General features: G+C 40.5%; 1 protein-coding gene across 4 annotated transcripts in view; it reads left to right on the top strand.

Annotated features, from left to right (window-relative positions):
- Positions 1–13,002, top strand: part of RPS6KC1 (ribosomal protein S6 kinase C1) — an 89,884-nt gene that overhangs the window by 16,139 nt on the left and 60,743 nt on the right. For all 4 annotated transcript variants that reach the window (XM_080343054.1, XM_080343057.1, XM_080343055.1 and 1 more), the window contains 4 exons: positions 1,743–1,858; positions 3,856–3,949; positions 8,585–8,644; positions 9,462–9,824. In XM_080343054.1, coding sequence (XP_080199180.1) covers positions 1,743–1,858; positions 3,856–3,949; positions 8,585–8,644; positions 9,462–9,824 — 633 coding nt within the window. The remainder of the gene's footprint in view (positions 1–1,742; positions 1,859–3,855; positions 3,950–8,584; positions 8,645–9,461; positions 9,825–13,002) is intronic.

Genomic DNA, 13,002 nt, shown 5'->3' on the forward strand with positions numbered 1-13,002 from the left:
CCCTGGGAAACCAGGACAAATACCTTACAGAATTACTTGCAAAAGTTGCCTGTTTCTGGCCTTGTTCAGTGTTTATTTCTTTGCAATTGATTTTCTGTTTCATTATAACAGCGTTCATGTTATTTGGTAGATTCATTTAACTGGCCCGTGCTGCTGTGCTTTGCTGAGGGAAAATTGTTTTTTCATGATGTCCTATTTGGCGTGGAATGAAGCAGAAGCCCCAACGCACCCCCTGTGTTACTCTGAAGACACAGGAAATCTGAGCGGTTTAATAGAGCCTGATTTCAGCGTTGCCACCCCACGTGGTGGCGTTGCCTTTGCCTTCTTTCTGCTTGCTTGTTGCTCGCTCTTTTGTGCGGCTGCTCATGTTTGTACAGCTGAAAGGTCAGGGTGAACAAGTCATGGAACCGATCCAGCTGAAAATTAGCCCAACAATATCTTTCCTTTCCTTTCATGAAAAAAATAACCCCCGAAAGCTTTGTTTGTGATCTTGTGAGTATGTGTGTGTCTTTCTAGTTTTATTTTCTTTTTTTTTCTGATACCACATGGGCAGGAACTATTTACTTGAAGAATTTCTGGAAAGAATCCTGCTTTGATATTTTCTTCTGGGATTATTTTTTTGCTTGCTCTGAGTATAAATGAATTTTGCTTCTGTATTCAGTCTTTCTTTTGTCCTCTTCAAAGGTTAATGCCACAGAGCTGTCACAGGTGGTTCTTATTTTTCTGGTCATGCTGTTATAGCAATACCGTTTCTTGAACTTGTCTTCCCAGTCCTTTTTTTCCCCTCTGTATAGCTGTTCCAATATCTGTTCTATTCTCCTCCAATTATTACTGTTAACCTCTGCCCTTTTCCTTTTGTAAACTTGTAACTATTTCAACAACAAAGTGATGTTGACATGAAAAGCTAAAACAAATTGTGTGCAATTGTGAAGAATGTGAATTTAAGGTAGCAATCCAAGGGTTCTTTCTCCTGAGAAGTAAATCTCTCAGGTGAACTGTAGGATTGTTTTTAAATTTTTTTTTCTTTTTTTTTCTAATTGGAATGTCTTGGGTGCTGGGTAGGGACAAGGGAAGGATCACACATTTTAGTAAATGAGCTACTTCCCGGCTCTGCTTACCTCTTGAATTCAGGAGGAGCTGAGACCCTGTCCGCAAGGAGCTACTTCAGAGGAAAGCGTCGGTGCCTGGTAGCAGGGCTTCGCCTTCTCCCCTACACTCTGTCTCCTCCATCCATGGCACCTTGGAACTGATGAGCTGTTTGGAGGCTTTTAGCAATACTTCATTTACTATCTGCTCATGTCGTGAGTTGTTCTTGAGAATACGTGAAGAATGCTCAGCTCCTTACAGGATTTGGGCTGTAATCAAGGCTGACACTGACTGGCATATTGTCAAATTGTGCATGTATCATTTATTGTTAGATAACACTGGACATCCGTTATTGTCTCTTGACTAATCAAGAGTGTTGCCTCACATATTCTTACAACGAGAAGGCGAAGGATTCTTGTCGTAGCTGCCAGCTTTCATCATCCGAGTGGATTGTGGAAGACGGGACTCTAGGGACAATTGAGAATAGGAAGCTTGAAGATGTGCTATGTTCTCCTGAAGCATTGGAGTGACTTCCATAGACTCAGGGCACTGTCTCCAGAAGGTTGCTTTTGTCTCTTTTTCTTTTAGGGGTGGTTATTATTACAGAATAAATGTGTAGTTATTTCTAAAACTGTCAATCTGTGTGTCTGTTCCAGGGCGATTTGATGAAACTGTGATTGAAGAAAGACGGCAATGTGCTGAAGATCTCTTGCAGTTTTCTGCTAATATCCCTGCTCTCTATAACAGCAAACAGCTTGAAGAGTTTTTTAAGGTTTGTTAGTATTTGCAGAAGTGTTTGCTTCTTACTGATATGAATAAAGTATAGTGCTGATTCTGCTTTACTTTGTAAACTGTGGAGTGACAATGAGCTGATCTGACATGCTTTGTGCAGTGACTGGGAGTTTTCTATTCACTCTGGAAATGTGGCTTTAAAAAAAATCCAGTGCAACACCTCTACAAGTTGGAAAGTTTTACAGGAACTTCAGGTGAAGGGATTTGGAATTTTTGTTTATTGAATGATGAGCAAAACCAGTGATGTTAATTTCAGGTGTTCAGTGGAGAAATTATAGAAATATTGTCACTGTTTCTATATTTTATGTAGGTATTTATGGTTTCAAACCAAAGGAAGGAAGACCGTCTTGACTGTTTTCTTACGGCCTGTTACTGATTCAGGTCCTTGACAACAAATTTGGCATATAACTAATCAAACATGCTGATTGTACAGTGTTGTAAGAACCGCTCTCCAAAATGCAGTTTATGACAATACGTTGATCCAGACTTCCTCTTTATTACATCTGAAGCAGTTTGTTTTCAATAGTTCCTTCAAACCTTTTTATTTTCAGTAGCTTCGTCCAACATTCTGCAAACACATAGGCATAAGGATAGTAACTCCCTGGAATTAAGAAAATGCATATCTGGTTGAGATGGGACTTAAGTGTATTGACAAGTTTATTTAAGTGTTACATATGCAAAAGCAAAATTACAGCAAAGCTTAAAAATCTTTGTTTGTTTTCATGATGCAGTTATTGCAGAGCACTTCAAAATCTTAAAATAATTTTCTTTAAGGTTTGGTGGCAACAACGAATGGGAGACTGAGTTAGGATATTTGACTTTTCAGTTTGTTTATATTTGCACTTTTTTAGTTCTTGGAAATACTTCTCTGGTTTTGGGCATTTGTTTAGAGCTCTTTTCTCTTCCTTTGCTTAACAAAAATATTAGGTTTAGGCTTCTAATGGACTTTTTCTGGCTTTGTAAGGCCATGAATAAAACTAGAAAGGCGTTGATTTTTATAGCAGCAAGCACACCTACAAGGGGAGTTATGTGAGTGTAATAAGTTAGGCTCATTGTTAGCTGATGTTGTGTCATGTTTTCCTGTAAGAAAACCTTATGTTTCGATCAGTCACCAGCTCAGCTCATGGGTGGTTTTGTTACTTTTCAGATTTTTGTGCAAATAGCCATGGAGAGATAGACCTGGACAGTGAAGTCTTAGAAACAATTGAAGAGAGTGCTGTGTGTATCTGTGTACTATAGACTCCAGAGAAATGGGCTGGCTAGTGCACAAGTGCTCTGGGCCAGCTCAAGACAACTGAGCAAAGCCCATTTGTAACACTGCCCTGGAAATGGTGCAGTTTCTGTTAAAGTTGCCTGGAAAGCGTGCAGCTTTAAACAAACAAACATCTAGGTGCTTTCCAATGCAATCAATTGTTCCTGTTGTTATTTCATTTACCTTTGATTCCTTCCAGGCTTGGGAGGGAATAATGTCCTCCTTATATGCCGAGATGGCCTTATCTTCCATGTTTGTCCAGTCTCACCTGCAACTGAACCGCAGATAGTGGTCATGGGTGGGACGTTGGTCTGATGGACAAACACTCCTGCGTGAGGGACCTGCTGAGCTTGGCAACACCACTGAAGGGCACAGACTGTATGTACCACAAGAGAGCAGGAGCATCACTGTTCTTTCCCTCTTAAACCTGGAGGTTTGCAGGCAGATCTGCTGCAGCTGGGATGGTTCAGGACCCTTGTTACTCACCACAGAAGCTGCCACAGGGTAACTGTTCAGACACCTGGACAGTCTGTGGCAACCAAACATGGCCTAACCAAAAGTCCTTGTTTAATATTGCAGGCTTATGTAGTTTAATTAAATGCATTAACCGTAAAGTAATGGAGCATTCACTGGTTAGAAAATTTAATTTTTACTGTCACTGCTATGTAATGAGACTTTCCATAGAGCACAGCAGCTAACTAATTCCTTTCTCTCTCTTTTTTCAGGGTGGTGAGGTACACGATGGGTCTGAATTGATTGGTCCTGTTGAGCCTTTGTCTGACTCTCTGACTGACAACTTGTCTGACTGCAGCTCTGAAGGTTTGCTTTCTTTTCTCATGTAACCTTGTAGCATGTTCTGTTTTAAAGCAGCACATAAATGTCAAGTGCCATATTTGTAGGAGCATTGACATAAAGATGATGAAGGGAGTGGAGCATCTCCCGTATCAAAAAAGGCTGAGGGAGCTGTGGCTCTTTAGCTTGGAGAAGAGGAGACTGAGGGGTGACCTCATTAATGTTTAGGAATATGTAAAGGGTGAGTGTCACGAGGATGGAGCCAGGCTCTTCTTGGTGACAGCCAATGATAAGACAAAGGGCAATGGGTGCAAACTGGAACACAAGAGGTTCCACTTGAATATGAGAAGAAACTTCTTCTCAGTAAGAGTGACAGACACTGGAACAGGCTGCCCAGGGGAGTTGTGGAGTCTCCTTCTCTGGAGACATTCAAAACCTGCCTGGACACCTTCCTGTGTAACCTCATCTGGGTGTTCCTGCTCTGGCAGGGGGATTGGACTAGATGATCTTTCTAGGTCCCTTCCAATCCCAAACATTCTGTGATTCTGTGATCCAGTTGCTGTTTGCTTCATGTGACAGAAATGCCAGAACTGGGATTAACAGAAGTTGGGCTCGGCAGAGCTCTGTCTGCACTGCTGGAAGTTTGCTTCTATAGCATGAAGTTTTCAGGGAGTTTGTCTAGTCCATTCTAGGAATCCTGTTGCTCAAAAAGAACTGCTTTGGTACTGAGCTGAACCTCTAATTTAAATGTAGATAATCCTGCCTGTTTCCAAAAAGTTGGGCAAACAGCATGGTAGTGTTCAGTGCTAATCATGATCCAAGTCTCAACCTGTAATAATTTGCAGAGAACTTTAAAACCATTTTGAGGCTGATCAATAAATACTAAGAGGACTGTCTGAATTTGCCTAGAGCATGAAAAATGGGTCTAAGTTTTGAACAGTCCTATTCATTTTGGAAGGTTCTCATTTAGCTGTTCATGCTCCAAGTATCACTAAGCTTGCAGTGCTTAGTAAAATCCAGAAGAGAGTTAGTATCATAATTTAAAAGTTTGTCTTCTGGATTGAACATAAGGGAGTGGTGAATGTTAAAGTCTACTGCAGAGCTCAGGTAGATAAGCAAGTTGTTTAAGTCTCTTAAGTAAAAAATGCTAGCAGTTGTTGTTTCCTGAAAAGAACTATTCTTGAAAGTCCGAGAGGTTGTGTGTTAGAACCAGTGTGGGCTGCGTTCAATTGAAAACTAGAAATCCCTTCCTTAACTTCCTAACTTAAGTTTTGTGGTTCTGCTATGCCAGTGGAGGGTTTTTTCCTTTTCTTATAATTGCATTTCCTTCACACAGTGTAAAGATGTCTATGCTGACCTGGATACCACATGTAGAACAATTTTAGAGGCACTTCACTTCAGCTAAATAATAGTATAGCTCTAAGGTAGGGTCAGTCAGCCCAAATACTCTGCTAGAGCTTCTTGCTTGCCCCTGGAGGCTGAGTTAACTTAAGAATCTCTGCATAAAATCATCTGTGGAGTTCCATGCAATTTTTTAGATACTTCTTTCTGAGTTCTGTTGGGTCCTTATAACTGCTAAAAATTATTTTCTAACCCTTCAAGTTTTTCTTTGAAACCATTTTACACTCATGTATAAATACCCATTATTATGCAAACACTTATTAAGCTTATTTGGGAGGGTTTTTTTTCCTCAACTACTTAACTTCCTTTTTTTTTTCCTTTTTTTTTTTTTTTTTCCTGGCATAGAACTTGCTTTGATAAAACTACTTTGTGCTTAGTTGTGTAATACATTCTACATGGGCAGCGAGTTTTGCGTTTTGTTTGGTAGTATCTTCTATGATGTTAATGAACTACTGCCCCCCAGAATATTTAATTCTGTGAAGGGAAAGGTGTAGAGGTGTTTATCACAACTACCCTCTGTAATTAAATACTGGTAAATAGTGTTAAAGAGGTACTATTTCAGTGAAAGGTAACATTCCAGATTCTGACAATGCACTCACTTTTTACACTGTGCCCTATAAAAGAAAAAATGCCCCTAAAAATCCTTAATGTGAACATTTCTATTCTTTATTCACAAGGGCCTCATTTTTAGAAGAAAACCTTTCCTTTATGTGAAATAAAATAATGAGAAGAAAAAAATGCTGTAAATTAGAAAAAATCTTTGATGCTCTTCTTCTGAACTGCTTGGAGTGTTTTTAGAGGAGACTTGCAACCACTATGAGCACAGGATTTCCAGATACTGAATGTAACTTCTGTGGAGTTGTCTTTTCTAAAAACCTGTCTGTCTTCCAGCTCGTACTTTCTTACGTTTGAAACCAAATTTTGGACGGGGAGGAGACCAGGGAGACAAGGAGACATCTGTCTTTAAGGCCTCTAGATGGCAGTGGAAACACTCGACTCTGAGTCCTCTCCCTGCCTCTCCTCAGGGCATCCTGCCTGCATCTAATTTTTCCCAGTCTGATTATCGTAGTTAACTGTGACTCGTTCACTTGTTAGTTGTTGTGAACGTTCAAGGGCCTCCAGGTGGGTGTTGCTCCTTCAGGCTGTTGTGCTGAGGAGAACCAAACCCATTCCTCGACAGGTGCTGTTGTTTGCTTATAAGGGTGGGTTGTGTTTTCTCACTTTTATCTGTTCTTTTCAGACAAAGTTCACTCAGCAGAAGGTGTGCCCATTAATGGTAGAAGATACAAACTGATGATAGTAGAAATGTTTTTGTACCACAATAAGCAATAACTATCTTGCTTGTAAAAGCAGTTTGGCAGTTCATGTTTTCAGGGGAACCCACTTTTCAAGCAGCCGGGTTACTCAGGCTTTCCACCAATTTTTGGAAACTTCTTTTGCTCCTCATATACCTGGTGAAATTGCACAAGGCAGAGACAAGTATAGGAATTCACATTCAATTTCAGCAACATTATACTCATCTAATATTCCTGACAAATAGTCACTCTGTCGTCTTCTCTGTGTACGTGAAATAATATTCATACATACAACTTCTCTCCACAAGTCTTTCTATACAAATCACCAAATTCTTTAGAGAAATTCACTGGGAAGATATTTTTTTTTTCCATTCTTTTTTCCCCCCATCTTTCTGTTTTACCATGTTCACGTTATCTTCCCAGAAATAAGCATACGCTTAGAGTGGAGGCTCTGAACCTCCCCTTAAGCAAAGTTTATTAGCTCAAGCTCTCTGCCATGCTTGCTGTGTTCATACAGCTTCTGGTCAAGCTGGCTGCAAGAGAAGTGCAAATGTGATTTTGTTTAGACTGCAAGGAGGGGAGCTTGGGTCTGTCTGAAATCTACTGTGTGGATGTGCTCTATCTCATCTAGTGTGGGTGGCCAGCACACCCTTCCCACAACCCCCTGGCCTTCCCATTCATTATGTGCACCCTTTGTCCGTCAGTCAGCTCTGCTTGCACCCATACATCCCCTAGCCAGCAATTTCTCTTCACGGAACAAAACAACTTCACTCCTCTGAACGTTGTTTCATAAATTCTCAGTCCTCGGCACCCAAATTTGATATTGCTGGCCCTAAATTGGGCAGGTGAACAGCTCATTATTAATATACTAATTAACGAATCTTCTGTCTTTCTGCAACTGTTCTGTTGTGAGTTTGCTTTGTTTCTTGCAGGACTTGGGGCTACACAGGCAGTTTTCTTTGTGTGGACACTTAGCTTTATGTCCCTCCCCTGAAAAGATCAGGAGCATTCTCTTCTGTGCACCCTGTACCCTCCTCTCAAGTAGCCTTGTTTCACTAAGCATCACTGTCCCTTGCTTTTCAGACAAAGAGAGTGGCTGGCAATCTGTACTCCTTCCTGTATTTTTCCTCTAAATCACAGTGAAGGAGCTTCTAGCTTTTAGAAAGGCAGTATTTCTACAGTACCTTCTCATTCCTCTTCCATAAATTGTAAGCTTCCTCTAACTCTAGAGTTGCAAAATCAAAAAGAAAGTTTGAGTTAGTTGCCTTTGATTGAGCTCCTTGCTACTTTAGAACACTCAGAACACTTTACCTGATAAACTTTTGACTCTGTTGATAACACAAAAGAAAACAGGTTTTAGCTCAGGATTTACTGTGTGTCCAAACAGCTTAATGTCTTGACCTCATTGCCTATTTTATTGTCTCAGTGGGTACATGTTCCAAGGTGATAAAACAAACTGCTACTTGATATCCAGGTGGCACTGCCAAATTCGAGGCTCGCTCCATATGGCTGATGCAGGGTACTATTCTGGGATGACATTTTTTGAGACTGAAAGCTGCTTTTTTTCTTCTTCTTGGTGTGTAGGTCCCAGCTTTGAAGGCTCTCATGTTTTAAGTCTCCTTAGCTGTAAATCGTCAGAGCAGTGAGAGATAGGGATTAAAGTACTGCTGCTATTGAAATTAGGTGAATTGAAGTGCTCAGGTTTGAATTAGACCCCCTAAGCAAGCACCTGTGTTTTGTTTTTTAATCTTAGAGGCAATGAGAAACGACAAATCTAACACCACTCTCACAATTTTAATGGTGTATTACCAAATGGATATCTCTGATAGCCAGTCAAAGAGCAGTTTCATGTTATGTATTTGTACCTGTAGCAGGGTCATGCCCTTTCATTTTGATGGCAAGCGAACATATAATCTGTTGTACAAAAGGATGTCAGAAACATTTTTGTCATTCTTTTCCTTTTCAGTTCGAAAGGATTTAAGTGGGCTTGATGATGTGACGCTTACAAGCCAATCGGAATGTGGAGGTGAGATCTAGAAGTTGTTTCCCCTACATTTATGGAATTTAAATTATTAGAAAGTCATAATTATGATTGAACACTTTTCATGGATGATCATCCTTACAGAATGAGATGGTGTACATATAAAATATCTTTCTTGACATTTATTTCCAAATAACCCTGCTAAGTTACTGTGGTTTAGTCACTGAAGGTCAGCTTGCAGTAAGTATATATGCTTTTAGCTTATGGCAAATGTAAAATAAAGTGTGTTAGCTGAAATTTCAGTGAAAAAGATGTAAGCTAGTTCGTTTTACCATGTGTTAGCAATGAAAGAAGAGTATACATGGTAGATGTGAGTGAGAGTTCTGCATGATGCATAAGCTGACAGTAACCCTGTGTTAATTCAAGCTACGAATTTACTGTTTTGGGGATGCTTTATCTTACTAAACAAGCATGTTGGAATTTCTTGCAACAGTAATCTGGCTCCTGCTGACTGGTATTTTTTTTTCTAATAGCACTCACGCTGAGTAACTTTCCTGGAGCCCAACCGTGTGCAGGCTTTGAAAGTTCAAGTTGGGTTTTAGATGCTGGTCTTTTCATTCCCAGTATTAAAATGAAGACTAATTGCTCTGTGGAGTTTGTAGCTAACTTATAAACCATATTTCCATAGGTACTAATTTTCAAGACAGCTTTACATGCAGGGAATTTCTGTGCACAAAGTCTTAGGAAGCTGCATGATTGAGAAGAAAGCTAAAATTTTTGGATGGGATAAAAAATTTTGGAGGTTCCTAAGGTACGTGAGAAATTTAGAGTAATGGTTGTCTTTCTGACTGCACTTTTTCAGGCTTCTCCAGTGACAGTGACCTCATCTCTCTGACAGTTGATGTAGACTCTCTTGCTGAGTTAGATGATGGCATGGCATCCAACCAGAGTTCTCCCAGTAGAGCTGTCGGCCTTTGTCTTACTTCTGAGCCCCCAGTACAAAGCACGCTGGCACCTGAGCAGGAGTGGAGCAAACCCGAAGGAGAAAGGGAAAGCCATAGTTTGTTTACTGGAAGCTTAAAACCCAAGCCTGGCAAACAAGATTACTTGGAGAAAGCAGGCGAGTTGATAAAACTGGCCCTAAAGAAAGAGGAGGAAGAAAATTATGAAGCTGCCCTCAGCTTTTATAGAAAGGGAGTTGATCTGCTTCTGGAAGGTGTTCAAGGTATGGATCTTCCCACTATGTTTGCCTTACCTTTGGTTATAGGTGTTTGTTTATGGCGTTTCCTTAGTTAATCTCAGCTTGCTGTGTTGCAAAGAGGAGAGATGAAATGCAGAATGATGTGTGCCTGGTTCTCGTGCTTGATGGTTCCTGTGCATATGGGGGCGAGAGAGAGAGAGAGAAATCTTTCTAAGACTGGATGATAATTTAGGGTCTCATCTTCCAAGCAGCAAATATCTCGTCTTTTAAAATTGTGGCACAACCTCCGACTTGCAGGTAAGTAGCGAAGTGCTCCAATTTTGCCTCTTTCCTTTTTATTACCTAGGTATTAATTAATATGTGGCACTTGCAGCACTGTCGCAACATTATTTAATTTACATGGTTAAGTGAGGATTAATTATCCCCATTTTACGCATGGGGAGAGGCAGACTCAGGTTAACTTCCCAGTCACAACAGGATTAGAACTATTCTTGGCTCACAGCCTCTTGCTTCATCCACTGAACTGTTCTCCTTGGCTAGCTAAAGGATGCACATAAACTTACATGCCTGCACTGCTGAAGGAGAACAGGATTGGTGGTTTTTTTTCAGAAGACTTTAGTGTGTAAATATATGTCTGCAAAAACTGTTGTTAACTGACCAGATGCAACTATATGCAAATTTCTGTGGAGTCTCCTTGCACCTTGTCTGTTGGGGAACAATTTTTTCCTCTCCATCTCTAGTTCTTGAGAATCTAGAGCCATGACCTCATATATTTGCATTTTGTCCAACAATGGCTTAAAACTGTGAAGCACAGGAAAAGGGTTGTTCTTTCCTCGAGTGAATTCAGGGTCTGTGTATTGTGCTTCTGTCCCACACAGATCAAGTGAGGAAGATTAGAATTGTGGCTTTGTTTGATACTATCCAGCACAGATGCATTATGCTGCTCCAGAGCGGAACTTAAATGCTAATATACCAAAGCACGCACAAGCAGAAGCCTTTGCTGCATCTCAGTAGGATGCACAGCAGTGGTCCAGACCCTCTGAACAGTTCTAGGAATGAAAGTTACCTGCTGTGCTGCTTTATCGGGGCCTGGCAAAAAAAAAAAAAAAGGATAGGTTACTGATGAAAACTAGAGGTGTGGGCCAAGGTATGTGCAAAGCACATGTGCAAAGGTATGTGTCTTTTTTACTTGGCAAAAGTAAATCTGCTTCTTTCTTTTCAAGTCCCAGTGATGTGAGTAGGGTTACTGCTTTGCTGCCTGTTGTGGCTTTGCAATAGCATCCTGTCTTTCCAATGTTACAAAATGGTTTTCACTCTTGATATTGAATGTGCTGGCGATCCTTCTGTTGGAGAACCAAGCTGTTTGTTCACTTCTTCATAGACCTATGTGCCCTTCGGTTATGGTCTTCTGAAGAACGTCCTGTTTTGTCATAACCACTTCTGTCTTCTCACTGTGATGCAAGACTGCCATGATGCAATTTCAAACTGACAGTTTGAGCTTCAAAAATCTTTCTTTATTAAACAGTCACAGACTGTTAGGGCATGAACATAGCTCAGGCTATCGCACATCAGTTGAGCTGTGGTAACTATGCGTGTGTACTTGACTTGTGGCAGTGATTAAACATGTTGGCTTTGAATCCATGATAATCCTTATGCTAATATGTTTACCTTGAAGTTGTGAAAGGCTATTTTTGCATGTGTTGTAGGTGACTTGCTCAACTGAGGCATAATAACTGGTTAAACTAGAGTGGGTTAAACGTTTTTTTACAGTTGCTAACATTGCCTCTAAGGACTTTTGCTTCTTTGCTGTTGAGTAGCTACTCATCCAGCTACCTCAGATGACTGCTAATCCTTTACTGTCACCCACTGGTATCCATGCTTGTCAGGCTAGGAAAAAGCTCAGAGTGTCTTAGAAAAGTGTGATATTCCTCTTTTCCTGATGCTGGTCAGATTGCACAGCAAGGGTTATTAATGAATTCATAGTGGTGGTACCTTTGTGTATGTGTGGGTAGAGGTGTTCCTGATGGGTGACAAGATGTGTAGCCAGCACCTGCAACTTTTTCTGTACAGTCCCTGACATTGCATCTGTATAGCACAGGGAAGGGAGTAACAGGATTGAGTGGCTTTTTTATCTGGCTTCTTGTCCCTTGGGAACATAAATGTGTACAGTCTAGTTCCTAGCAGTCAGCTCTTCTGTCTCCTTTGTCTGTGTTACCCTGCATAGCTGTGGGAGGTGGAAATGAAATGAATGTTTGTCCTCTGCTGGGCTCTTATACTAGATTTGGCTAGATCCAGCTCATCTGGTGTCCTTTCTCTTTGAAGCTTCTGTAAGCTGGCAAGGAGACATTGATGTACTTCTTGATAATGATAGACCTGATTCAAATGCATTCTTAAAAATATATGCCTTCTCAGGATCTACAAGGACAGCTTAAAGCCAAAACCAAATAACCAAACGAAAAACAAAACCACAACTACAACCAACAAAACAATCCCAACAACAACAAAACCAAACAAACCAAAACTCAAAACCAAACCAAAACAACCAAAATAACCCCAACAAAACCCAAACAAACCCAAACCCAAGAAAAGCCACAAGTAACTATCTGTGTCATGGTTTTAAATCTAGCTACTTCAAGGGTAATATGTTTAGTGTTGATATGTGAATATTCACTGTATGTTGCAGTGAAAAAAAAACCAACAACTTAATCACTTCAGCTTTTTTAACACCCCTTGTTCTGTGTTTCACATGGATGATAAGATGCTCCTTTCAAACGTGAGGATGGTGCAGCAGTTACAAAATGCCTATGATCTTTGGCTATTGATTATTTTTAGACTATTTTGTGTAAATTAGCCTTTGTAATATCTGAAAGTGAAACACAGCATTCATATTTGCCTACAAACACATGTAAAGTGCCATTGCCTTTCAGTGATCAGCCATGGCAGGATGTGTGGCCTCTCTTGAGAATGGACTGGAAGTGGCTTTTGCATGGTCACTGGTAATACATGTTTTTGCCACGTGGTGGCACCAAGGAAATAGGAATTGACACTTAAGAATTGCAATCAGGAAATGTAACCAGTGTACCGGGAAGAAAGAAACATTATCCATCCTCTGGGCTTGAAACTTCTCTCAGAATCACGTGTGAAATGTAGTGCCCCTGTAAGTTGATTAGATGGCTCGGAAAGATGAGGGTGGGTCTGTTGC

The sequence above is a fragment of the Nesoenas mayeri genome (genome assembly GCF_963082525.1).
Source record: "Nesoenas mayeri genome assembly, chromosome: 3".
Taxonomy (NCBI): domain Eukaryota; kingdom Metazoa; phylum Chordata; class Aves; order Columbiformes; family Columbidae; genus Nesoenas; species Nesoenas mayeri.